The sequence below is a fragment of the Loxodonta africana genome, chromosome 10, assembly GCF_030014295.1.
Source record: "Loxodonta africana isolate mLoxAfr1 chromosome 10, mLoxAfr1.hap2, whole genome shotgun sequence".
Lineage (NCBI taxonomy): Eukaryota > Metazoa > Chordata > Mammalia > Proboscidea > Elephantidae > Loxodonta > Loxodonta africana.
Window position 1 is genome coordinate 101,171,592 of NC_087351.1, and position 22,009 is coordinate 101,193,600.

General features: G+C 37.9%; 1 protein-coding gene across 1 annotated transcript in view; it reads right to left on the minus strand.

The window, feature by feature from the left end:
* Positions 1-22,009, minus strand: part of GALC (galactosylceramidase) — a 77,586-nt gene that overhangs the window by 29,603 nt on the left and 25,974 nt on the right. The window contains exons 5-10 of the mRNA XM_003408573.4: positions 20,044-20,183; positions 18,184-18,222; positions 17,554-17,684; positions 8,480-8,635; positions 4,845-4,969; positions 2,441-2,568 (exon numbers count right to left, since the gene is read on the minus strand). Coding sequence (XP_003408621.1) covers positions 2,441-2,568; positions 4,845-4,969; positions 8,480-8,635; positions 17,554-17,684; positions 18,184-18,222; positions 20,044-20,183 — 719 coding nt within the window. The remainder of the gene's footprint in view (positions 1-2,440; positions 2,569-4,844; positions 4,970-8,479; positions 8,636-17,553; positions 17,685-18,183; positions 18,223-20,043; positions 20,184-22,009) is intronic.

Here is a 22,009-nt window from a genome sequence, read left to right on the forward strand (position 1 = left end):
GAGAGACATCAGGGGCCACACATAACAAAGCTTACAGACTTTACAGAATTAATTCAGGAAAGACACTTAACATCAAATAGCAGCAGCAGCAGCAACAACAGCAAACACCAACAACAAGTGCTGGAGAAATGGGAAAATCTTATTTCCAGAGTTGACATATTACTTAAAATGTCCACTTTTCAACAAAAAATTATGAAACATACAAAGGAATACATTACTTAAAATGTTCACTTTTCAACAAAAAATTATGAAACATACAATGAAACAGGAAAAAATGGCCCATACACAGGGAAAATAAAAAGTCAACAGAAACTCTCTCTGAGGAAAACCAAACATTAGACTTACTAGACAAAAAATGTTCAAAGAACTAACGAAAGCCATGCCTAAGAATTGAGGGAGAGTTCCATCTCCAGGATGGCAACATGATGTGCTCCATGGACCCATATCCAAGAAAAACTGGTGAAAATTTTAAAATATTAAGTCTCTGGAAACAAACATAAGAACATACAGCAAATGAGAACATTCATTCAAGAAAATCTACTAAAATTCAGTAAGAACAGCAAGAGTCTATAGCATATGAACCATGACCCACACTCTCTGTCTCTCAGTCTCTCAGCCCTCCCTCCCAGCGCAGTTTGACAGAAACTCTACTCCAAGTCGAGAGAGACAGGGGCACCTGGTAGGGGCAAGATGTCAGCATTTCTTATCCCACCCTACTCCAGGTACCTAACGCAAAGGTTAAGTGCCAGCAAGGGCAGCTGTGAACAGGATTCCCTTTATTGCACAGCACCCACTTGTGAACAGAAGCTCCACCTTGAGCATGGTATACTGAAAATACTGGCACCCTACCCAATCACCCTCACCCTGGCTCGTTTATAGGGCAGCAGTTCCAGACAGGGAGAGGGGAAATGAAAAGACCCGAGGCTACTGCCCCCCACCCACCCAGTCCCTGCTCATCGAGGTGTCACTGAGAGAGAAGTGTGCCCCTGTCCCCATTTCAAGATCCAGAGACTTGGCCCAGAGAGTTAGTCCAGGAGGAGAGGCAGGCCATAAAACCTGTTCGTTGCCATCAAGTTGGTTCTGACTCACAGAGACCCTACAGAACAGAGAAGAACTGCCCTATAAGGGCTCCTAGGCTATAATCTTTAAAGAAGCAGACTGCCACATCTTTCTCCCAAGGAACGGCTGATGGGTTCAAACCACCAGCCTTTAGATTAGCAGTTGAGCTCTTTAACTACTGCACCACCAGAGCAGTAAAATAGAGAGCTCCAAAACTCTCCCCCAAAGGAACTGATTGAACTGCTCATATTCAAAACAGTGTGAAGCTCAAACCAAAAGATGTTCTCAAAAATAATAAAGGTTTTAAGAAAACCAATTAAGAAGAGACTGGTGCCCAGAAGACATGGCCCCCAGACTCTCTGTTAGCCCCAAACTAAAACCATTCCTGAAGCCAACTCTTCAGACAAAGATTAGACTGGTCTATAAGACATAAAATGATACTCGTGAAGAGTAGCTTCTTAGCTCAAGTAGATACATGAGACTAAATGGGCAGCTCCTGTCCAGAGGTGAGATGAAAAGGCAGAAAGGGACAAGAGCTAGTTGAATGGACACGGGAAATCCAAGGTGGACGGGAGGAGTGTGCTGTCACATTATAAGGAGAGCAACTAGGGTCACATAACAACGTGTGTATAAAGTTTTGCATGAGAAACTAACTTGAACTGTAAAGTTTCACAACAAAAAAAAAGGCACACAAAAAAAAAGAAGCACAATAAAAAAAGAAGAAGAAACTAGTGGCTTCATTGAGATATAAACTAAACCTTAGCCTGGCTAGTTTACCAGAGAAAATCAGAGACAGCTAAGACGATTCTTCCTGGGGTCAGAACAAATCTCAGTGACCTCAAAAACATTCCTACAAGTCAGTCAGAATTTAATTTGGAGACTGCGGAGCAATTTGAGCCCCAGGACATTGTTAAAAACAATATAGCAATTAACCAGCAACAAGTAGGTGTGATCCAGGAAGAAAGGGAACAGTCCAAGAGAGCCCAGGGAAAACCACTGTTCTCTTTACGGATTGTGCACAATGCCAAGGCTACACCCTCTGAAAAGCAACATCAGAGGCTTCCTAAAGCAATGATCAGTGGTTGCTTGGGAAGCCACAGGTGTGTCGGGAAGAGATGGAACAAGGGATTATAAAGGGATATAAGCATTCTTTGGGGGAGCAAGAAGTAAATTCACTATCTTAGTTGTGGTAATGGTCTCTCGAGTGTATACATATATTAAAACTTATGAAATTGTGCACTTCATATCATTTAAAATGTACCATTTATTACACATCAATTATACCTCAGTAAAGCTGGTTAAAAAAAAAGTATTCAGTTTTGTGTTATGCCGTATTTCCAATCCTAAAGAAGTAGTTAATCCAATAGCAACAAAACTTTACCATAGTTTCAATGATGATGGTGAGGTTGCCTAAACCATCAGTCAGAGCTACGTAGCTTCCTCCTTTCTCTAAATGTCCAACTGTCTTCAGGTAGTACCAACCTGGTTGCGTAAATTGAGTGGTATGAGCTACAGAAAAGCAGAGAAAGACCCAAATAAGATAAAAAAGGGCAATGATAAGGATTCTTTAGGGAAAAAAAGGGGAGGGGGGTGTGAGGGGTGGGGGCTGCCTACTGATTCATAACATGGTTTGAGTCTGACAAGCTAAGCACTTTCTGTTTTGGAAGAAAATATCTACTGACCTCATTTTCAACTTTTAAATAATGAATCCACTTAAATGGTAGCATTTCAGAAGAATCTTAGAAAGACTGGTAAAAATAAATGAACCACACTCTGTGAATCAAGAATCCACCAAGAATTCAAGAATGTTAGTCTTTTTTTCTCCCAACAGTAAAAGCTTTCCATGCCAACCTTTGTTCATTTCTGCTGTACCCATCATAATACAACTACAAGACCTGAAGTTAAAATGTTCATGCATTTCAAAACCGTAAGTCTTATGGTTTCAAACAAGTTTATTTCCATAATATACATTTACTTAGCACCTCCAAAGATGGCCCTGAAAATATACACTGCAATTATCCCATGTCTCCACTCTCCCAAAATGAGACAGTCACAAAATGAGCAGAGTGTATTAGTTCACCTAGATAATATGGGGCCAGCAATTTCAGCATTTAAAGGGTTAACAAACAAGGACGTACAAGTTCATCTTAACTTTCCATATTTTAGAAGAACAATCTAAGGAGTTTATTCTAGTAATCAAATTCACTGACATGATTATAAATCTCTTTGAGGAAAATACATCAGCTAAAAAGCACCACAATATGGGTTGAAGGTTAAAACAAATTCACTTCAAATTCCTAATTGTCCTATGAAAGCATCTTACCTCTGAAGGAACTGATTTTTAAAAAGGAATTGTGGTTGTGATGGTAAAACAAAAAGGTCATGTTTAATTTTTTTTAGAAAAAAACTGTAGAAAATAACTTCAAGGTAATTCAACAAGGAATTTCTGTTTAAATTATATTCATTATCAATATGGCTACCTTTATCCTTTCGGGAAAAAAAATTATACCATGCCACCCACTGTCTGCATCACAACTGTTGTGTTTCAGGGGAAAAGCATGCATCATCTATAACCCCATTTATTATCTCTGAGCTATTCTGCAACTCTCCATATGTTGTAGGTAACTGATAGATAAGTAAATTACGTACTGTCAGGTAAGGTTTTAATTGACTTCCTCTGCTGTGGGAAAACCAGTATTGTTTCTATTTGCCATTCATCTCAAATTCCTTTATTCCATATAAATTTGTGCTTTTCCTTTGAGCTAGTTATAACACCTGGTTGGTTCTGCCACATCTTTTGAGTAATAGATATTGTTTAACATGTGTTCATTTTTACATCCGTATAAGTCATGACTTTTCCTTTTTCTGAAAATGATCTTTTAACAACACACATCTGTAGGTTTAAGGCACAACCTGAAACCATGATATATCATATAACTTTTACATGTACTTATCCATTTAATAATTCAATAAATACAGTATTTGTTAATCACCTAATGAGTGCTATAGACTCACCTTTGATTTTGTTAGCACGCTAGTCTTATCAATAAAGCTACACTAGTGTGAAAGAGTAAAGTGCCCCCATGATTAATTTTAAATCGCCTTTAGATACTCTCAATTGTAATGAGTTTTTTCAAATACATCATTTTATTAACACTTATCATAATCTGTAAGTACATATTTAGATTATTTGCTTCTCCCTCAGAGAGTTCAGTGAGGAGACCATGTCTGTTTCCACTCACCACTGGAAGTCCAGGACCTAGCACAGTGTCAGTATGCAGTGGACACCCCAAAACACTTACACAAAAACTAAACGTTATTGAAACATTAACTGCTGATGGACATTAGCCAGGTAATAAAATATACGTTCCTCCTTTGCTATTTTTTTCTAAGAGCCAGGTCTTAGCCTAAAAATCAATAATGGAATACAAAAGGTAGTCTGACTACCAAAAAAGAACTGAAACCCATTGCCAATGATTCCGACTCATAGCGACCATACAGGGCAGAGCACCTGGAGCGCCTGGTGGATTCGAACTGCCAACCTTTTGGTAAGCAGCCAAGCTCTTAACTACTATGCCACCAGGGCTCCAATTACCCAAACGATTCTTATAAAACACTATGACTCAACTTACTTAAAACAGAGAAATACACACACATATGCACATGTAACACACATATATACGTGCACACACACATACACTAAGTTTGGGTGACTCCCCTCTTAGTGTTTTTTGCTGTCTCTTAGAAAGGAATTTAGGAAACTAAAGGAGGAATCTGAACGATACCTGATATCCAGATAGGAGGTTCTACTTCATAGTGCCCACTCCACGGCTCCTGAGCAGTCATCAATCCACATCCCCCATAAGGTAACTGTTCATAGTAACTAGCCACCAAATTCCAAGCAATTGTGCTAAAAGATTTGTTTGATAAAAGAGAAACACCAAAACAACTTGTGATAAAAAAGTAAGTCTAAAAGCCTGTAGTAAAAAGACCTTATGACAGCTTATGTAAACGACCACAAAATGACCACTCAACACAAGAAAATATAAGTTGCCCAAGTTCACTCACATTTTGAAAATTCCAGTGTTAGATGCATCTAGATACTTTTAATGGTGAATCACATAATAAAACAATGCATACGTATGAGTTATGCAAACTTTTTATTGAAACAATGGTGTTGCCAGAAGATGACACATGCCCTACCAGTCATGAACATGTCACAAATTTGAGTCAAATACAAATAAAGGCTTTATCCATACCTGCTTTCCTTTCGACAGTCAGCCTTCTTAATGCCCCAGTTTCATGACATAACTTTATGAACTTGACTCTGAACTGTTCCAAACTTTTACAATTGAGAACTCAGGTCTTAGAGTCAGACTGCCTGGGTTCAAATCATGGCTCCACCACTTAACCTCTCTGGACCTCAGTTTCCTCATCTGTAAAATGAGGATAGTAATTGTACCTAGCTCATGTGATTGTTGTGAGGACTAAATGTATTAAAACAGAGAAGAGTATAGAATAAGTACTGCACTGTAGTAACTGCTCTTATTCTGCTTCATTTTCGGGTATTAATTGGTTCCAGCATGCTCGTCTGCTCCTTTGGCTGTTCTTTCAGATGGCCAGGCCCTAAGAGTCCACAGCAGTTGCCTGAACCCTAAGATTATACTTTGTGGTTCTCACGAAAATCCCAAAGGCGGCCATGAGTTCATGTGGGCAAAAGGGGAGTTCTGGGACCTGCTACCGCTAGGCTCCTCACAGCTAAAAAAGCTCGAGCTTACCCACAGAAATTTTTCTTATCAAGTTCTTATCCATCAAAAAATGACCGAATCACATTGTGAGAAAACCCAAGCCTTTTAATTCTGTCAACACAGAGTAGAAATAATAGTCCCAATTTTCAGAAAACCTTATTATCAGTGAGAATTTTAAAAAACCTTTCTCAGGATTTTACCCAGTTTGCTAACTGCCTGGAAACAGGTGTCCTCTCTCGCTAGTGATAAGAGTATAAATTGATACAAGCTTTCTGGAGGGTATTTTGTTAATACATATTAAAAGCTTTCAAAAATATATATACTTCTGACCTGGCCATTCAATTTATAAGAGTACGCTTTTTAAGGCAATAGTCACAGATGTGTACAAAGATATCTGTATACAATTGTTTCATTTCAGTTTGTACCAAGCTGTTACTAAAAAATAAAAACAACTTCCATTTCTAGGAAGAGGGTCCAGTCAATGAGGCAGATGACAGTTTCCGTATCAGTGTTTCCAAACTCACGTGGTATCAGAATCACCTAGCACGCTGACTGGACAGAAAGGAGTCCTAGGGGCCTCCCTTGTATGTCTGAGTCAGCAGGTCTAGGCTGCTGCCAAGGAGTCAGTACAAGGGCCTCAGGTACTCATTAAGAGTTTGGGCAATAAGGCAAGTTTGGGAATGACTGTTCTATGTAACAGAATATACGTAAAGCATTAAAACGATGATGTAGAGATATACTTAAACATGAAAAAATGTTCATCCTGCCTTGTTAAGTGAAAAACAGCAAACTAAACAGACTGTGTGTGACAATATCAATTTTGTATTAAAAATTATACATGTAAATATAAATTTGAAAGACACACATCAAAATCTTTAAGGGTGCTATTTCTGGATGACAAAATTATGGGTAATTCTGTTTCCTTCTTTGTACTTACCTGCCATTTCTAACTTCTCTGCCATAAATATGAATTACTCATGCAACTAATTTAACTCATTAAGCCAAATTCTCCATGACAAGCATCTTCTCTTTCAAAAAGAGATGAAGAACAATTAAAGGCTGGCAGAAGAATGTATCAACTGGATCAATATTGCTAAAGTATGTTGCCTTGCTTTGGTTCTGTTTATCATCGTTGTAGACTGGTAATTTGATGCTCATTACAATTCAAGTGTTTTCAAACCATTAAAGAAATGTTTCCCTTAGGAGTAAACAGAACCGTGTTCGACCTTATGAACCTGTTTAGACAGTTACACAAGTTAAGTGATGCCTTAAGGAATCAATCAGGCAGATTGGGACTTGAGGCCTGGTCCTTTAGGAGAAAAATCGGTCATAAAAAATGGGGAAGGAAAAGAACTAGTCTAGATTTTAAAAGGCTCAAAAGACATAATAGCTATATGCAGTGTGTGGTGTTTGCCTGGATCTTGGTTAAAAAGGAAAAAAAAAAAGCTACAGATGATATTTTTGGGGACAACTGGGAAAATATGAATATAGACCAGGTCTCCCAAATATTAAAAAATAGTGTTATGTAAGAAAATGATACTGTGATCACGTAGGAGACTGTCTTTATTTTTGGAGATGCATGATAAAATACGTAGGGGTGAAGTGTCATGACATCTGTACTTTGTAACTATTCATTAGAAATATATATTGTTATTGTTAGTTGCCATTGAGTCGATTCCAACTCGTGGAAATACTACAGCTTGTCAAAAATTATACAACTGACTGCCCTGACAGGGAGCACAGCAGAGGACCCCTGAGGGAGCAGGAGATCAGTGGGATACAAACCCCAAATTCTCATAAAAAGACCAAACTTAATGACTAGAGGAATCCTGGCGGCCATGGTCCCCAGACCTTCTGTTGGCACAGGACAGGAACCATTCCCGAAGACAACTCATCAGACATGAAAGGGACTGGTCAGTGGGTGGGAGAGAGACGCTGATGAAGAGTGAGCTAATTATATCAGGTGGACACTTGAGACTGTGTTGGCATCTCTTGTCTGGAGGGGGGATGGGAGGATAGAGAGAGACAGAAGCTGGCAAAATTGTCAGGAAAGGAGAGACTGAAAGGGCTGACTCAAGAGGGGGAGAGCAAGTGGGAGTAGGGAGTGAGATGTATGTAAACTTATATGTGACAGACTGATTGGATTTGTAAACGTTCACTTGAAGCTTAATAAAAGTTATTGAAAAAAAAATTATACAACTGCGTGACTTTTATTATCTATACATTATACTTCAGTAAACCTGGCTATATATACAGAAAGATAGATATAGATCATACATAGGTGTAGGAGTCCTTGGGTGGTGCAAACAGTTAACGCACTCAGCTGCTAACCTAAAGGTTGGAGATTCAAGTCCACCCAGGAGCACTTTGGAAGAAAGGCCTGGCAATCTACTCCAAAAAATCAGCCACTGAAAACCTATAAAACTAAGTTCTACTCTGGTACACATGGGGCTCTCATGAGTCAGAACAGATTTGACAGCAACTAGCATAGGTATTTTTTTTTTTTTTTAGCATAGGTATAGTCATAGGTACAAGTGAAGCAAATAAGTAAAATGCTTAAAATTTCTGAACCTACGTTGTGCGAATATAGACGACCATTGTACTTGTTCCTACTTATTTGTGCTTTTGAAAATTTTTATAATAAAGAGCTTAAAAAGATTTTAATAACCTACGAAGTCATGTAGCCGTTAATATAATTCTGATTCAGTATACGAGCCCAGCAGCCTGCACCCACGTCGTCATTCAAAGTGCTAAAATCTTCAGAAGACCAAAGTTTCTTCTCAGTCAGCTTTGCGTCCTTTACTGAATAGGTCCCAGGATAATGAGCTCTGGAAAAGAAAGGGTGAAAAGAAATGGAGAAAGGTCAGAATGTGGCACTTGTGTATACTTGTTCCACGAATAGAAATACATGTCCTCTCCAAGGTTTTCTATTTTAAAGCACTGGGCAGAGTCCAGATAGATGACATACTGAATACAGGTGATCTGCCTCTCATCCTTTTTCCCAAGATCCCGTTAAAACGACAGCAAAGAAAACAAAAGGGGATAAACCTACAACAGCACATAGAACAGGAAAGATTATCAGTGGATGAGGGATTTCAATCTGTTTCTGGAAGCCATAAAATGTATGGAAGCCTGGGGATGAATAGAGCTAGCAGCTCCAGAACACTCCAGGAGGAGACCCAGTAGACACTTGAGTCAGACTTTACAGAGGAAGCCAAAGAACTTGGAAGAGTAGGAAGGAAGGGTAAGATTAAGAAGGAGGCTACCAATAAGACTAATGAAAGTCTGTCTACCATGTAAAGCAGTACTCTTTCCCCTACTCCTGCCACTAAGAGAAAGACAGCTTGGCATTTACTGCCAATCAAAAAATAAAAATCAGAGGGTTCTTTCCTGAAGAAAAACAGTAATCTACCTGGGAGAATTAGAAGTTATTACTCCAGAGCAGTGGTTGCCAACCTGGGAGATTGTGCCCCCCAGGGGACATTTGGCAATGTCTGTAGACATTTTCAATTGTCACACCTGAGGCTGGAAGGGGTGCTACTAGCATCTAGTGGGTAGAGGCCAGGAATGCTGCTGAACACCCTACAATGCACAGAAGAGCCCCAACGACAAAGAATTATCCAGTCTAAAATGTCACTGGTGTGGAGGCTGAAAAACCCCGAGTAGTAACGGACCATTCCAGCACTTGCAGGGAGTTAGTCGGTTGACATAAAAATGCATATCTATTATAAAAAAAAAAAAAATTTTTTCTTTTTTTTTTGTAGTGCGAGTAAAATACCGCCATAAAGATGATTGCGGACGCTAGTGATTTTATAAATAAGAACAATTAAGAAATTTCAAGTGTAAAACAGAAAACAGGTTGGTAGTTAATACAGTAAGAGAGTCCCAGTGCCATCGAGTCGATTCTGACTCCAGTAAGACAGTATATCAGCTAAATAACTTTAGGAAAAAGAGTACACACTTTTTAGGCCAAAAAGTATTTGCAAACATTTTAATAATATTACAAGCAGAATAATGAAGGCTGACTAGCATAACAATATTCATAATATCAAAAGAATTATTGTGAAGATCTGTTTTTGTTTTTAGTTATTTAATTCCATTTAGGTCTTGACTCTTAAGAAAAAAGTCCTATTTGGGAATTCTTTATGCCTCGTGAAGATGAATTAGGACACATCACTTTGGTTTCTCAGAATTTCATTAGGAGGAAAAGGTTAAAAATCAGGTAAAACGGGCATGGTATATCATCTTCAACCCAGACATAATAAAGTCTATAAAGAACATGAAGGAAGTATTAGAAAAACTTAGGTTTCACCAAGATTTTGTTTAGTCACTGAACTCAGTTAAAAGCGAGCATCTATTCAGTATTGTAAATATGCACTAGAGAGACCCTGGGAGTAATCTAGCACCTGAAGGGGTTAAGAAATCAGTGTTCCAGCATTAGAATGCCCAACTTAGAAAATCTAACTATAATTTTTTTAATAGTACAATTTCAACAAATTTTTAAATTTTAGATTTATTCTTATATCCCAGAACTTCATTGTAGAATGGTGATATTCAGCTTCGGCCTCAGACAAATATTAAATTTAATACTGATCTGGTTGTAATTTAGCCAAATACATGTTTGCTATATCTCCAGTTAAATATATTTGCATAAGAAAAAAAAAACACTCTTGTAAGTAGTATACTATCACGTCACTAATGATCTTCAAATATTATTATAAGTAAATTGAATTCCATCTTTATAGTTTTCTACATTTCCCAAATTCTTTATATCGAGTATCTATTATTTTCCATAATCTGAAAAAATATCTCCATTGAAGTTATGGAAGTAGGTAGTATACCCTCATTCAGAAAATGGCAAAACTGTTTTACATTACATTCAAAACCCAAGTGATTTGCTAAAACGATCCGAGCAAAGAAGAGCAGAACTAATGCTAAAATTGGGCTCTCCCAGTGTCCCAATCCACTGCTAGTTCAACAGAACGTAAAGGCTTTCTAAGGACATAATTTTTGAATGCACATGACCATGCTAAACTCCTCTATCACTTCACAGCAGGATTTTCCAAAACTGCAAATGACAAAATTAAAATCAGTATCACTGAAAACAAAGCAACTTTAGAGTTTATCTTAACAGAACAACATATTTGTATCAAAGAAAAACCAGACCTTCTGGAGAAGGTGGATCATAGCAGCAGCCCAGTTTCTGAAACGCCTACTGAAACCAAACAGATCGGCCAGTTGAGGGAAAGGAAATACTCATAGATAACATCCTCATTGACACTAGGGGTCAGGGAATCCCCAGGAGCTGCAGAGAGTCAGAACTGGCCTGAGAGCAGTAGACAGAACAACTGAGAAATGAAAGGGGACTAATGACTGGCTGTGCAAACTGCAGAACCCAAGCTTCACCAGCATAAAACAATAATGATAAACCCATGTTAAGGGTACACAACATATAAAGATGTCATCTGTGATGAAAACAATACAGTAAGGGTACACGGAGCTGTGTATGTATAGAAGCAGAGTTTTCGTATGCTACTGAAGCTAAATTACAACAAATAGATTGCTATCAACTTGCGATGTTAATTGCAATGTCCTGGGTAACTGCTACGAAAATAACTTGTTAAAATGGTATCCCACCCAAAGCAATTTCTATCAAAATTCCTGTTTTGGAGGAGTGGAAAAGCTAATCCTAAAATTTATGTAGAATTGCCACGGACCCTGAATAACCAAAATAATCTTGGAAAAAAACAAAGTTAGAAGACACCCTTCCCGATTTCATAACTTACTTCAAAGCTACAGTAATCAAAACAGTGTAGTACTGGCACAAGGACAGGCATGTAGATCAATGGAAGTAAATTGAGAGTCCAGAAAAAAAGAAAAAAAAAAAATACATCTGTAGTCAATTGATTTCTGAAAAGGATGCCAAGAACATCCAGTGGGGGAAATAACAGTCTCTTCAATTATTCTCGGTAGGTGCTGGAACAAGTGGAAATCCACAGGCAGAAGAATAAAGCTGGACTCTTATCTCACACCATATACAGAAAGTAACTCAAAATGGATCAAAGATCTAAATATAAGAGTTAAGACATAAAGCTCTTAGAAGAAAACACAGGGGTAAATATTCATAATATTGGATTAGGCAATGGTTTCTTAGATACAACACCAAAAGCACAAGCAACAAAAGAAAAAACAGATAAACTGGACTTCATCAAAATTAAAAACATTTGTACATCAAAGTACACTATCAACGAAGTGAAAAGACAACCCACAGAATGGGAGAAAATTTTTGCAAATAATACATCTGGTAAGAATCTGGTATCAGAATACATAAAGAATTCTCACAACTTAACAACAAAGAGAAAAACATTTAGAAAATGGGCAGAGGATTTGAATGGACAGTTCTCCAAAGAAGATATACAAATGGCCAACAAGCACATGAAAAGACGCTCAACATCATTATTCAAATGCTGCTGATGTTGTATGCCACTGAGTCACTTCCAACTCACAGCAACCTTACAGGACAGAGTAGAACTACCCCATACAGGCCGAGGCTGTAATCTTTACAGGAGCAGATAGCCAGGTGTTTTCTCCCACACAGTAGCTGGTGAATTCAACCTGCTGATCTTTCAGTTAGCAGCCACCAGGGCTCCTTCATTAGTCAATAAGGAAATGCAAATCAAAACCACAATGAGGTACTACCTTCACATCCACTGGGCAAGCTACAATCAAAGAGGCAGACAATAACAAGTGTTGGTGAAGATACAGAGATACTGAAAGCTTCATACATTGCTGGAAGGGCTATAAAATGGTACAGCAACTTTGGAAAACGTTTTAGCAGTTCCTCAATAAACTAAGCATAAAAAAAACAAAAAACAAACCCAGTGCCATCAGAATGACCATAAAAAGAAAAACCCACTGCCGTCGAGTCGATTCCGACTCATAGCAACCCTATAGGACAGAGTAGAACTGCCCCACAGAGTTTCCGAGGAGCGGCTGGTGGATTCAAACTGTCGACCTCTTGATTAGCAGCTGTAGTAATTAACCACTATGCCACCAGGGTTTCCAGAATGACCATATGAGCCAGATATTCCATTAGTGGGTATATACCCAAAATAATTAAAAACAGATATTCAAAGAAAAACTTGTACACAGATTTCATAGCAGTGCTATTCACAATAGCCAAAAGAAGGAAACAACCAAAATGTCCATCAACAAATGCATTGATAAACAAATGTAATAAGAACAACATAGAGATGGGGTGGATGGTGCTGTGTAGGAGCAGAGGAGCAGAGTTTTTGTATGCTACTGAAGCTAAATAAAAACAAAATTTTTTAATCAAAGAGTTTTATTAAGAAATGTCATAATAAAATATGTAATCTTTATGTAAGTAGGTCCTTTTAAAAATAAAACATGAAAATGAGAATAAGCCATAATAGAGGTAAGCAAAATGCATTGTGTTACTATTGTTCTTTATTTCTCAGAAGAATTTATTAAGAACAGAGGCCAGTTATCTTTTCAGGATGGCAGCTCTTAAAGGTAGTATACTGTTCAAATCTCTCTTGTTTTTTAATCTGTGCCATGACATCCTTGATCGTATCAAACTTCAACTTTACATGCACAGCTCTGGCTATATTTTATCCATCAAAAGGTTCTTCTATACAATTAAATAATACAGTTGTATTTGTTTCTCCATTCAATACCACCACGCCTCAGAATGGCTCTGGTTTCGCGAACTGAAATCATCCGACTGTCCTGGTCAAATTCTGTTGTGTAATGTTTAAGAAAGCCCACAATGAAATATTAATCAGCCATAAAAAAGAATGAAATACTGACACATGCTACAACATGGATGAACCTTGAGAATATTACACTGAGTAAAAGACACCAGACACAAAAGGCCACATACTGTATGATTCCATTTATATGAAATATCCAAAGTTGGGAAATCCATAGAGACAAAAAAAGCAGTTTAGAGGTCGCCAGGGGCTGAGAGAAAGATGGAATGGGGAGTGCCGTATAGTGAGTACATGGTTTCTTTTTGGCACGGTAAAAATGTTTTGGAACTAGACAGTGGATGGTTACAAAACATTATAAACAATGGATCAAAACACTGCCTGGTCCTGTATCATCTCCACGATCAGTTGTGGATCAGACCATTGTGATCCATAGGGTTTTCACTAGCTAATTGTCAGAAGCAGATCACCAGACCTTTCTTCCTAGTCTGTCTTAGTCTAAAAGGTCTGCTGAAGCCCATTCAGCAACATAGCAACACACAGTCCATTGCTGACAGGTAGGTGGTGACTGGACATGAGATACACTGGCCAGGAATTGAACCTGCGTCTCCCACACATAAGGCAGGAATCCTACCATTGTACCTGCCATGCCTCATATATAATATTAATCTCTAAATACAAAAGACGATATGATAGAATAGAGAACAAATACATCAGTTAAACCAATAATTACAAATGAGCTTAACTCACTCATTAAAATATGAAGATCTTCAAACTGGCTAAAAAAAGAAAATCCAACTCAATGCCGTGCGTAAGCAACAGACCTAAAACAAGCGCCCTTGAAAGGGCAAGAAGAAAAGGATAGGCACAGATATACCAAGCATACGCAAATAAAAAGGAAGCAAGAGTCACACACAAAACTAAATTTAGTCCAAGAAGAATTAAATGGGAGAAAGAATGGCATTTTTTAATGACAACAGTCAGAAATTACAATGAAGAGAAAACAATCATTACTATCTATGCACAAAACTTTTGTAAAGCAGAAACTGCATGAGATTGAAAAGAGAAATGGAAACACACTTCCACTGCCACTGAGTCATTTTCGACTCACAAGGTAGACTAGAACTACTCCCACAGGGTTTCCTAGGCGCAGTGGTTAAGCACTCGGCTGCTAAGCAAAAGGTCAGTGGTTTGAACCCACCAGCTGCTCCAAAGGAGAAAGATGTGGCAGTCTGCTTCTGTAAAGATTACAGCCTTGGAACCCTATGGGGCAGTTCTACTCTGTACAACAGGGTTACTGTGAGTTGAAATCGACTCAACAGCAATGAGCTTGGTTTTGGTTTTTTAATCTTTACAGAAGCAGACTGCCACATCTTTCTCCTGTGGAATGGCTGGCAGGTTCAATTGCCGACCTTTTGGTTAGCAGCTGAGCACTTAACCACTGAGCCACCAGGGCCCCTTAGAGACACACTATAAGAGGAAACTAACACTCTTGGTAGGCCTAGACAGTTCAAGTGACAAAATAATCAGGATACAGAAATCTAAACAAAACAATTAATAAGGTAAATAGGATACACTTGATTCTGTATCCTACAGAGAAAACATCTTGCTATAATAATTCAGAATAAAATAACAAAAAAAATTACATGATACATTTAGCCTTAAATGACCACAACGCAATAAAAATAAATATTAATTAAACAATCAAAAATCAAAAAGGTTTTGCCACCTGGAAATTGAAAAAACTCTACTGGATCAAAAGGGAACTACAAAACAATTCAAGTAAATTACTAGAAATGTATGATAACAAAAACACAACATATAGTCTGAGATAAAACTAAAGCAGTGTTGAGACAAAAGAAAACTCATTGCACTAAATACCTGGATCAATAAAAATAAATTGAATTAAGCAGCCAAATTTTTCATGAAGATACAGTAAACTTTTCCTAAATAATATCCAACTGTCCTAACTAAATATATTCAACTTTGTGTTCCCTGAAGGTTTATTTATGAAAATTTTAACAGTGTAGGCAAAAATTTAATCCTAATTTTCATTTATGAAATATTTAAATATAAATGCACAAATATCTTACAATTTTTGCCCCAAAACAAAAAAATCAAACCTAAATTTAGTTTTAGAAAGAGAAAATGAGGAGTGAATTTCCAACAATAAACAGGATAAATGAACATGTTAAACTAAACTGCAAGGATGAAATTAGTAAAATTCACATTGTGGGAAACCCTATCAGGCAAACAAACCAGTTTTTTCAACAAATTGTGATGACTTAAAAAAAAAAAGAAGGAACAGATACCTAAAGATTAGAAGAGATTTTAGGGAACTATTAACAAATCAATGACAATGTATGGATCTTAATAAGACCTAGATTCAATTAAAAAAAAACTATAACATAATAATAAGAGATATTTTATATCAATAAACTATTACTTGTTTTCTAGCTGTGACAGTGGTATTGTTTACAGTTAAAAGAAAAAGACTCCATTTTAGAGATAAACGATAAGATTTTTATAAATGAAATAATCCAACATCTGGGATTTTTTTCCAAATAATATGAGAAGGACAGGGAGAAGAGCGAATATGCACAATGGGTGGGAACTAGCCGTGGACAGATAGTTACATAGGCTGAGTGTTAGGAACATGGGTATTCATTATATTACCCTGCCTACTTTTGTGTATGTTTAAAATTATTCATAATAAAAAAATTTTTTAAACATATATGTAGGTCAAGCAGAGTCCTCAAATTGAATAAAGAACAAGTTCCACACATATATGCATCCCAGCTTTCAAATGGTTATACATGCTGTTATGATGACTAAATTTCAAATTCATTTAAAAATATATACATTGCTGGTGCCCAATGAAGTCAAGTTCCAGAGGGCTAAAAGGCAGAACTGGAATAAGGAGTAGGATTAAAGCTGTACTGCTAAGGAGACGTGATAAAAGTCATAGTCAGTGATCATACCCACACAGTAAAAGATTAACTTTGCCCAAAACAGAAGTCCAGCCATAGCCCCCAGCTTCTGGAAGGTAATCTCTATGCCTTTGGAATGTCCAGACTGATAGAAATGTCTTTGTTTACCTCTAGGTCTGGGGGTCTTGGTCCACGCCAGATAGTCTATGCTAACAATGTTATTTATGGTGAGGGCTTTGGGCCATATAGTATCAGCTCAACCTCTGGATGGGCTGAAGACTAAGATCAGCCATGCAGGTAGTCAAACCTATTTAAGTGACTGATATCCAATAATAACTCTGGACACCAAGGCTCAGGTATTGCCACAGTTGGCAATACCCCATGTATATCGTCACACATTGTTGCTGGGAGAAATAGGTGCTGTCTGCACAACTCCACTAAAAGAGGATAACCAAAAGCTTCATGCCTGGAACTCTCCTGGACCCTTTCCACATACCTCTTGCCTTGGCTGATTTTAATCTCTATCCTTTTGCTGAAGTAAACTGTAACCATGAGTATAACAATTTTCAGGGAATTGAACGAGTTATTCTAGCAAATTAAAGAACCTGATGGTGATCTTGGGGACCCCCAAACTTACAGTTGATGTCAGAAGTAAGGGTAGTCTTAAGGACTCCTGAGCTTTGCAATACACCATTCGCATAAGTGTTCATGCTGAGAACTGCCAGCCACAGGAAGCCTGAGAGTTAGGAACTAATTTCAAGACACTGCCTTTATAGTATCTAAAAGCAAATATTATTCCACCCCTTAATCTAAATAAAGCCCTTTTTTAGTACACTCCAAACATTTATGTAAGATTTTAAAACTTACAAATGCATTTCATTGTCATAGGAAGACTCCAAAATTCATACATTTCAAAGAGAAAGTAATGAACACTCAGCTATACATACTTTGGGTAAGTAAATACCAGAAAGCTGCCTTCTCAAAGTATAATGAAATGTGGAGGGGAAGGCAAAAACAAAGGCACAGCTGATACACAGAGCAAGTACACAGAAACTGCTAGTTTTCAAACTAAAACATCCTTACCCTATAACATCAATCACTTTCAAGAGTTCAGAGTCAAGCAGCATAGAAGCAGAAATGGGCTCCCAGAGATTATCACTTGCTATGATTTTCACCCGCTCGAGACCTTGATGGTTCAGCATTTTTCTTAACATCTTTCAGAGAGGTAAAGAGAATACATAGGAAAGGTTACAAATACATTTTTAGCTGTTGAATTATGACAAAGATAGCTAAAGTATCTTCAAAAACCAGCATCCTGGAAGATAGTTTTAATACTATTTCTCATTACAAATGTACCTCCTGTGGAAAACAAATGCATTATCTTTAAGGTAATCTACTTCGTGGGCATGTAAAAAAAAACAAAAAACCACAAGGAGTAAAAATGGTTTGGATGGAAGCCCTAAACAGGACAAATGAAAGAGAAGCTGTCCTGGTTGAACTGAGTGAGGGTCCCAGGACTCATACATGCATTTCCATCCACTGCCCTCAGAACCTAACTGGGATTCTACAGACACAATTTAAAAACTGGGAGAATATACTGAAAACCAGAGTAAGCCATAAATACAACGTAAATAGCAAGACTAAATTTAAATTCTATAAAAGAATTATTCACTAATAATTTGAAGATAAAAAAGATTTTAAAGTTGTACAGACCTTGATATAACTGATGTCAAATGTTCTCTCATTCCAAATCTACAAAAGAAAAAGTCAAAGAAGTCTGAGATGAAAGTTTTAAGTGTCAAAAAGTAGACACTACCATTAAGATAACCACTTCTCCCATCATCTTTCATATCATCTGATACGCCATTTTTCTTACTTTATGAAATGACCTATCAGGGAATTTATAGCTATTTATAAAATAACATACAAATTTTTTTAAATTAAAATATTTGGTGGGTATTTTTCAAAAAGTAATTTATTCCAGAGATTTCTAAGACAGTGGAATATTCATTCACTCACTCAACAAATATCGACGGTGTAGTGTGTGCGAGACACTATGCTAAGCACTTGAGGACTAACAGACACGGAGGCTGTTGTAATAATTAGGAGAGGACTCCAAAGTCACAGCTGGAAGAGCAGCATTCATAAATACACTGTACAGGAATAATTTTTTAAGTGCACACAATCAAAGATGTGTTAGACCCCAAAAGCAAACTCTTAATGAGGAAAGATAAAAGGAACAAATCTCTTAGATTTAGAATCACGAAGACTTTCATTTTGCAGCTAAGAAAACTGTTAGTAACAGAGATGGATCTAAGACCCAGGTGCTGTAACTCCAAAAGATCTTCCTATTCTACTTACACAGGAAAGAGTCTCTGATCTAAGAAGCTCCTCACCATACCATGTGATTATCAAGAGTCTAAAAGAGATTTCAATCACCCCTTACTTGCCAGAAACATTTCCTAAATGTGACATTACCATAATAGAAAGCTACTAGACCCAAACCTGCATTTAGCTTCACTGTGGGTTAAAAATACCCTGCCATTTAAGAAAGCCCTCAAATGCAAATTAATTTTCAGTTATAATTTGGAAAAGGGTAACAGAAACAAGCATATTCTTATCTCCAGGTTCCTGCAGCTCTTGGTTGACAACCATGTAGTATATCAACCTGTGATACTGCAATTTATCTATTCCAGTGTCGAACCCTTTCGCTGAAGCCCTCCAGAGCTTATGAATCTTGCTAATTCTAGAACATAGTTACAGTGCCTTCAACACAGCAGGAGCTCAGTTAGTGCTTGCTTATTGCATGAAAACTTTCGACAAATAGCATATTAATAAGCAAATTTTTATTAAGTGTGTTAGCATGACTCTATGGGGTGGAATGTCATGTGAAGCATGCCTCCAGCCTGCCAACAGACCAGCTGGGGAGACAGAATATTGTGCTTTACACTTTTTAATCATTAAAAAGTGTTAAATAGCATTTTAGGATGGGGTAAGGGAGATGACGGCCAAATCTAGCCCACCGTATTTCCACAGCCTGACAGCTAAAAATGGTTCTTAGTGTTTCAAATGGTTACTTTTTAAATGGTTATGTAAGTACCTACCTGATATCCTCGATTTTGTTTCTTTACCCACAAAACCTAAAATATTTACTCTCTGACCTTTTAAGGAAATGTTTGTCCAACCCCTGGATTAGGATAATAATAGGTGGCTCATAGAGAAAAACAAAATTTATCATTAAACTCTAGTAGACACAGTATTATTGTAACGACTAGAGACACTAGGAAAAGCTTTGCACAAGGGTTTCAGCTGAGGTGGCACAAACACACACACACACACACACACACAAAAACCATACACTTAGTACGGTTGTCAAAAGTGGGAAGAATCTGAATGGGCAAAGAGGAGGAATAAAAGGTCACATGTTGTTAATCTGTGTTATTTTTAGACACCAATAGGGCAAATTAGCCTGACACAAAATGGTTAGTCAACAAAGTGTCACAGAATCAAATTACTTTAAAAAATTACAAATGCATGTCCAAAAATTAATTGCATTTTAAGCATGTTACCAACCCCAATATAATCAATGTCCAAATTATGATAATGCTTGGCGCCCATAATCCAGGCCACGACATAATAGGCAGTCAGCTGAATGTTTACATAAGGCCAGTTGAAACCTTTCCCCAGCCATCCAGGAAATGACCATGGCAACCCTGTAGAGAGAAGGGAAGAGGCAAAGATGGAATGGGATAACAGTGCTAGCTCATTCAAAACAAAACAAAAAGGACACTCAGCTAAGCAAAATTCCAATACACATCTGACTAAAGGAAAGATTGTACATCACACACAATTTCTCAAAACCCCTTCCAGACTACCCACCCACTAAAAGCCACTGCCGTCAAGTAGATTCTGACTCATAGCGACCCTATACAGACACCGTAATTCCTTAGTGACCCCTAGAGTCAGGTTCCATAATCCCAAATGCTCTTCCAAGAAAAAATAAGAATAACAAAAACATCTCTCTCAAAGACACATATCACAGAAAGAAATGTATCATACAATTTAACACCCCTTCCCCACCGTAGGGAATGTTCAACACTACAATTTCTGTTCTTGGAGGTCAAATCAAAGAGTTCAGGAAAGCTTATCCTTAACTAGGCCTGTGTTGTTGTTGTTGTTAGGTGCCGTCGAGTCAGTTCCAACTCATAGCGACCCTATGCACAAAAGAATGAAACACTGCCTGGTCCTGCGCCATCCTCACAATGGTTATGCTTGAGCTCACTGTTGCAGCCACTGTGTCAATCCATCTTGTTGAGGGTCTTCCTCTTTTCCACTGACCCTGTACTTTGCCAAGCATGATGTCCCTCTCCAGGGACTGATCCTTCCTGACAACATGTCCAAAGTATGTAAGATGGCAATCTCGCCACCCTTGCTTCTAAGCAGCATCTTGGTTGTACTTCTTCCAAGACAGGTTTGTTCGTTCTTTCAGCAGTCCGTGGTATATTCAGTATTCTTCGTCAACACCACAATTCAAAGCCATCAATTCTTCTTCGGTCTTCCTTGTTCATTGTCCAGCTTTCACATGCATATGATGTGATTGGAAATACCATGGCTTGGGTCAGGCGCACCTTAGTCTTCAAGGTGACATCTTTACTTTTCAATACTTTAAAGAGGTCTTTTGCAGCAGATCTGCCCAATGCAATGCATCGTTTGATTTCTTGACTGCTGCTTCCACAGGTGTTGATTGTGGATCCACTTAAAATGAAATCCTTGACAACTTCAATCTCATCTCCGTTTATCAAGACATTGCTCATTGGTCCAGTTGTGAGGATTTTTGTTTTCTTTATGTTGAGGTGTAATCCATACTGAAGGCTGTGGTCTTTGATCTTCGTTAGTAAGTGCTTCAAGTCCTTTTCACTTTCAGCAATCAAGGTTGTGTCATCTGCATAACGCAGGTTGTTATTAAGTCTTCCTCCAATCCTGATGCCCCATTCTTCTTCAGAGAGTCCAGCTTCTCCGATTATTTGCTCAGCACACAGATTGAATGGGTATGGTGAAAGGATACAACCCTGACGCACACCTTTCCTGACTTGAAATCACTCAGTATACCCTTGTTCTGTCCAAACAACTGCCTCTTCATCTATGTAAAGGTTCCTCATGAGCACAATTAAGCATTCTAGAATTCCCATTCTTCGCAATGTTATCCATAATTTGTTATGATCCACACAATCGAATGCCTTTGCATAGTCAATAAAACACAGGTAAACATCCTTCTGGTATTCTCTGCTTTCAGCCAGGATCCATCTGACATCAGCAATGACATCCCTGGTTCCATGCCTTCTTCTGAAACGGGCCTGAATTTCTGGCAGTTCCCTGTCGCTATAATGCTGCAGCCATTTTTGAATGACCTTCAGCAAAATTTTGCTTGCGTGTGATATTAGTGATATTGTAAGGTAGGTATAATACAAATCCTTCATCCACTAGCATAGCTTCTTACAGTTCAAGGCTACCCAAAATATTAGTCAGGTATATTTTGCTG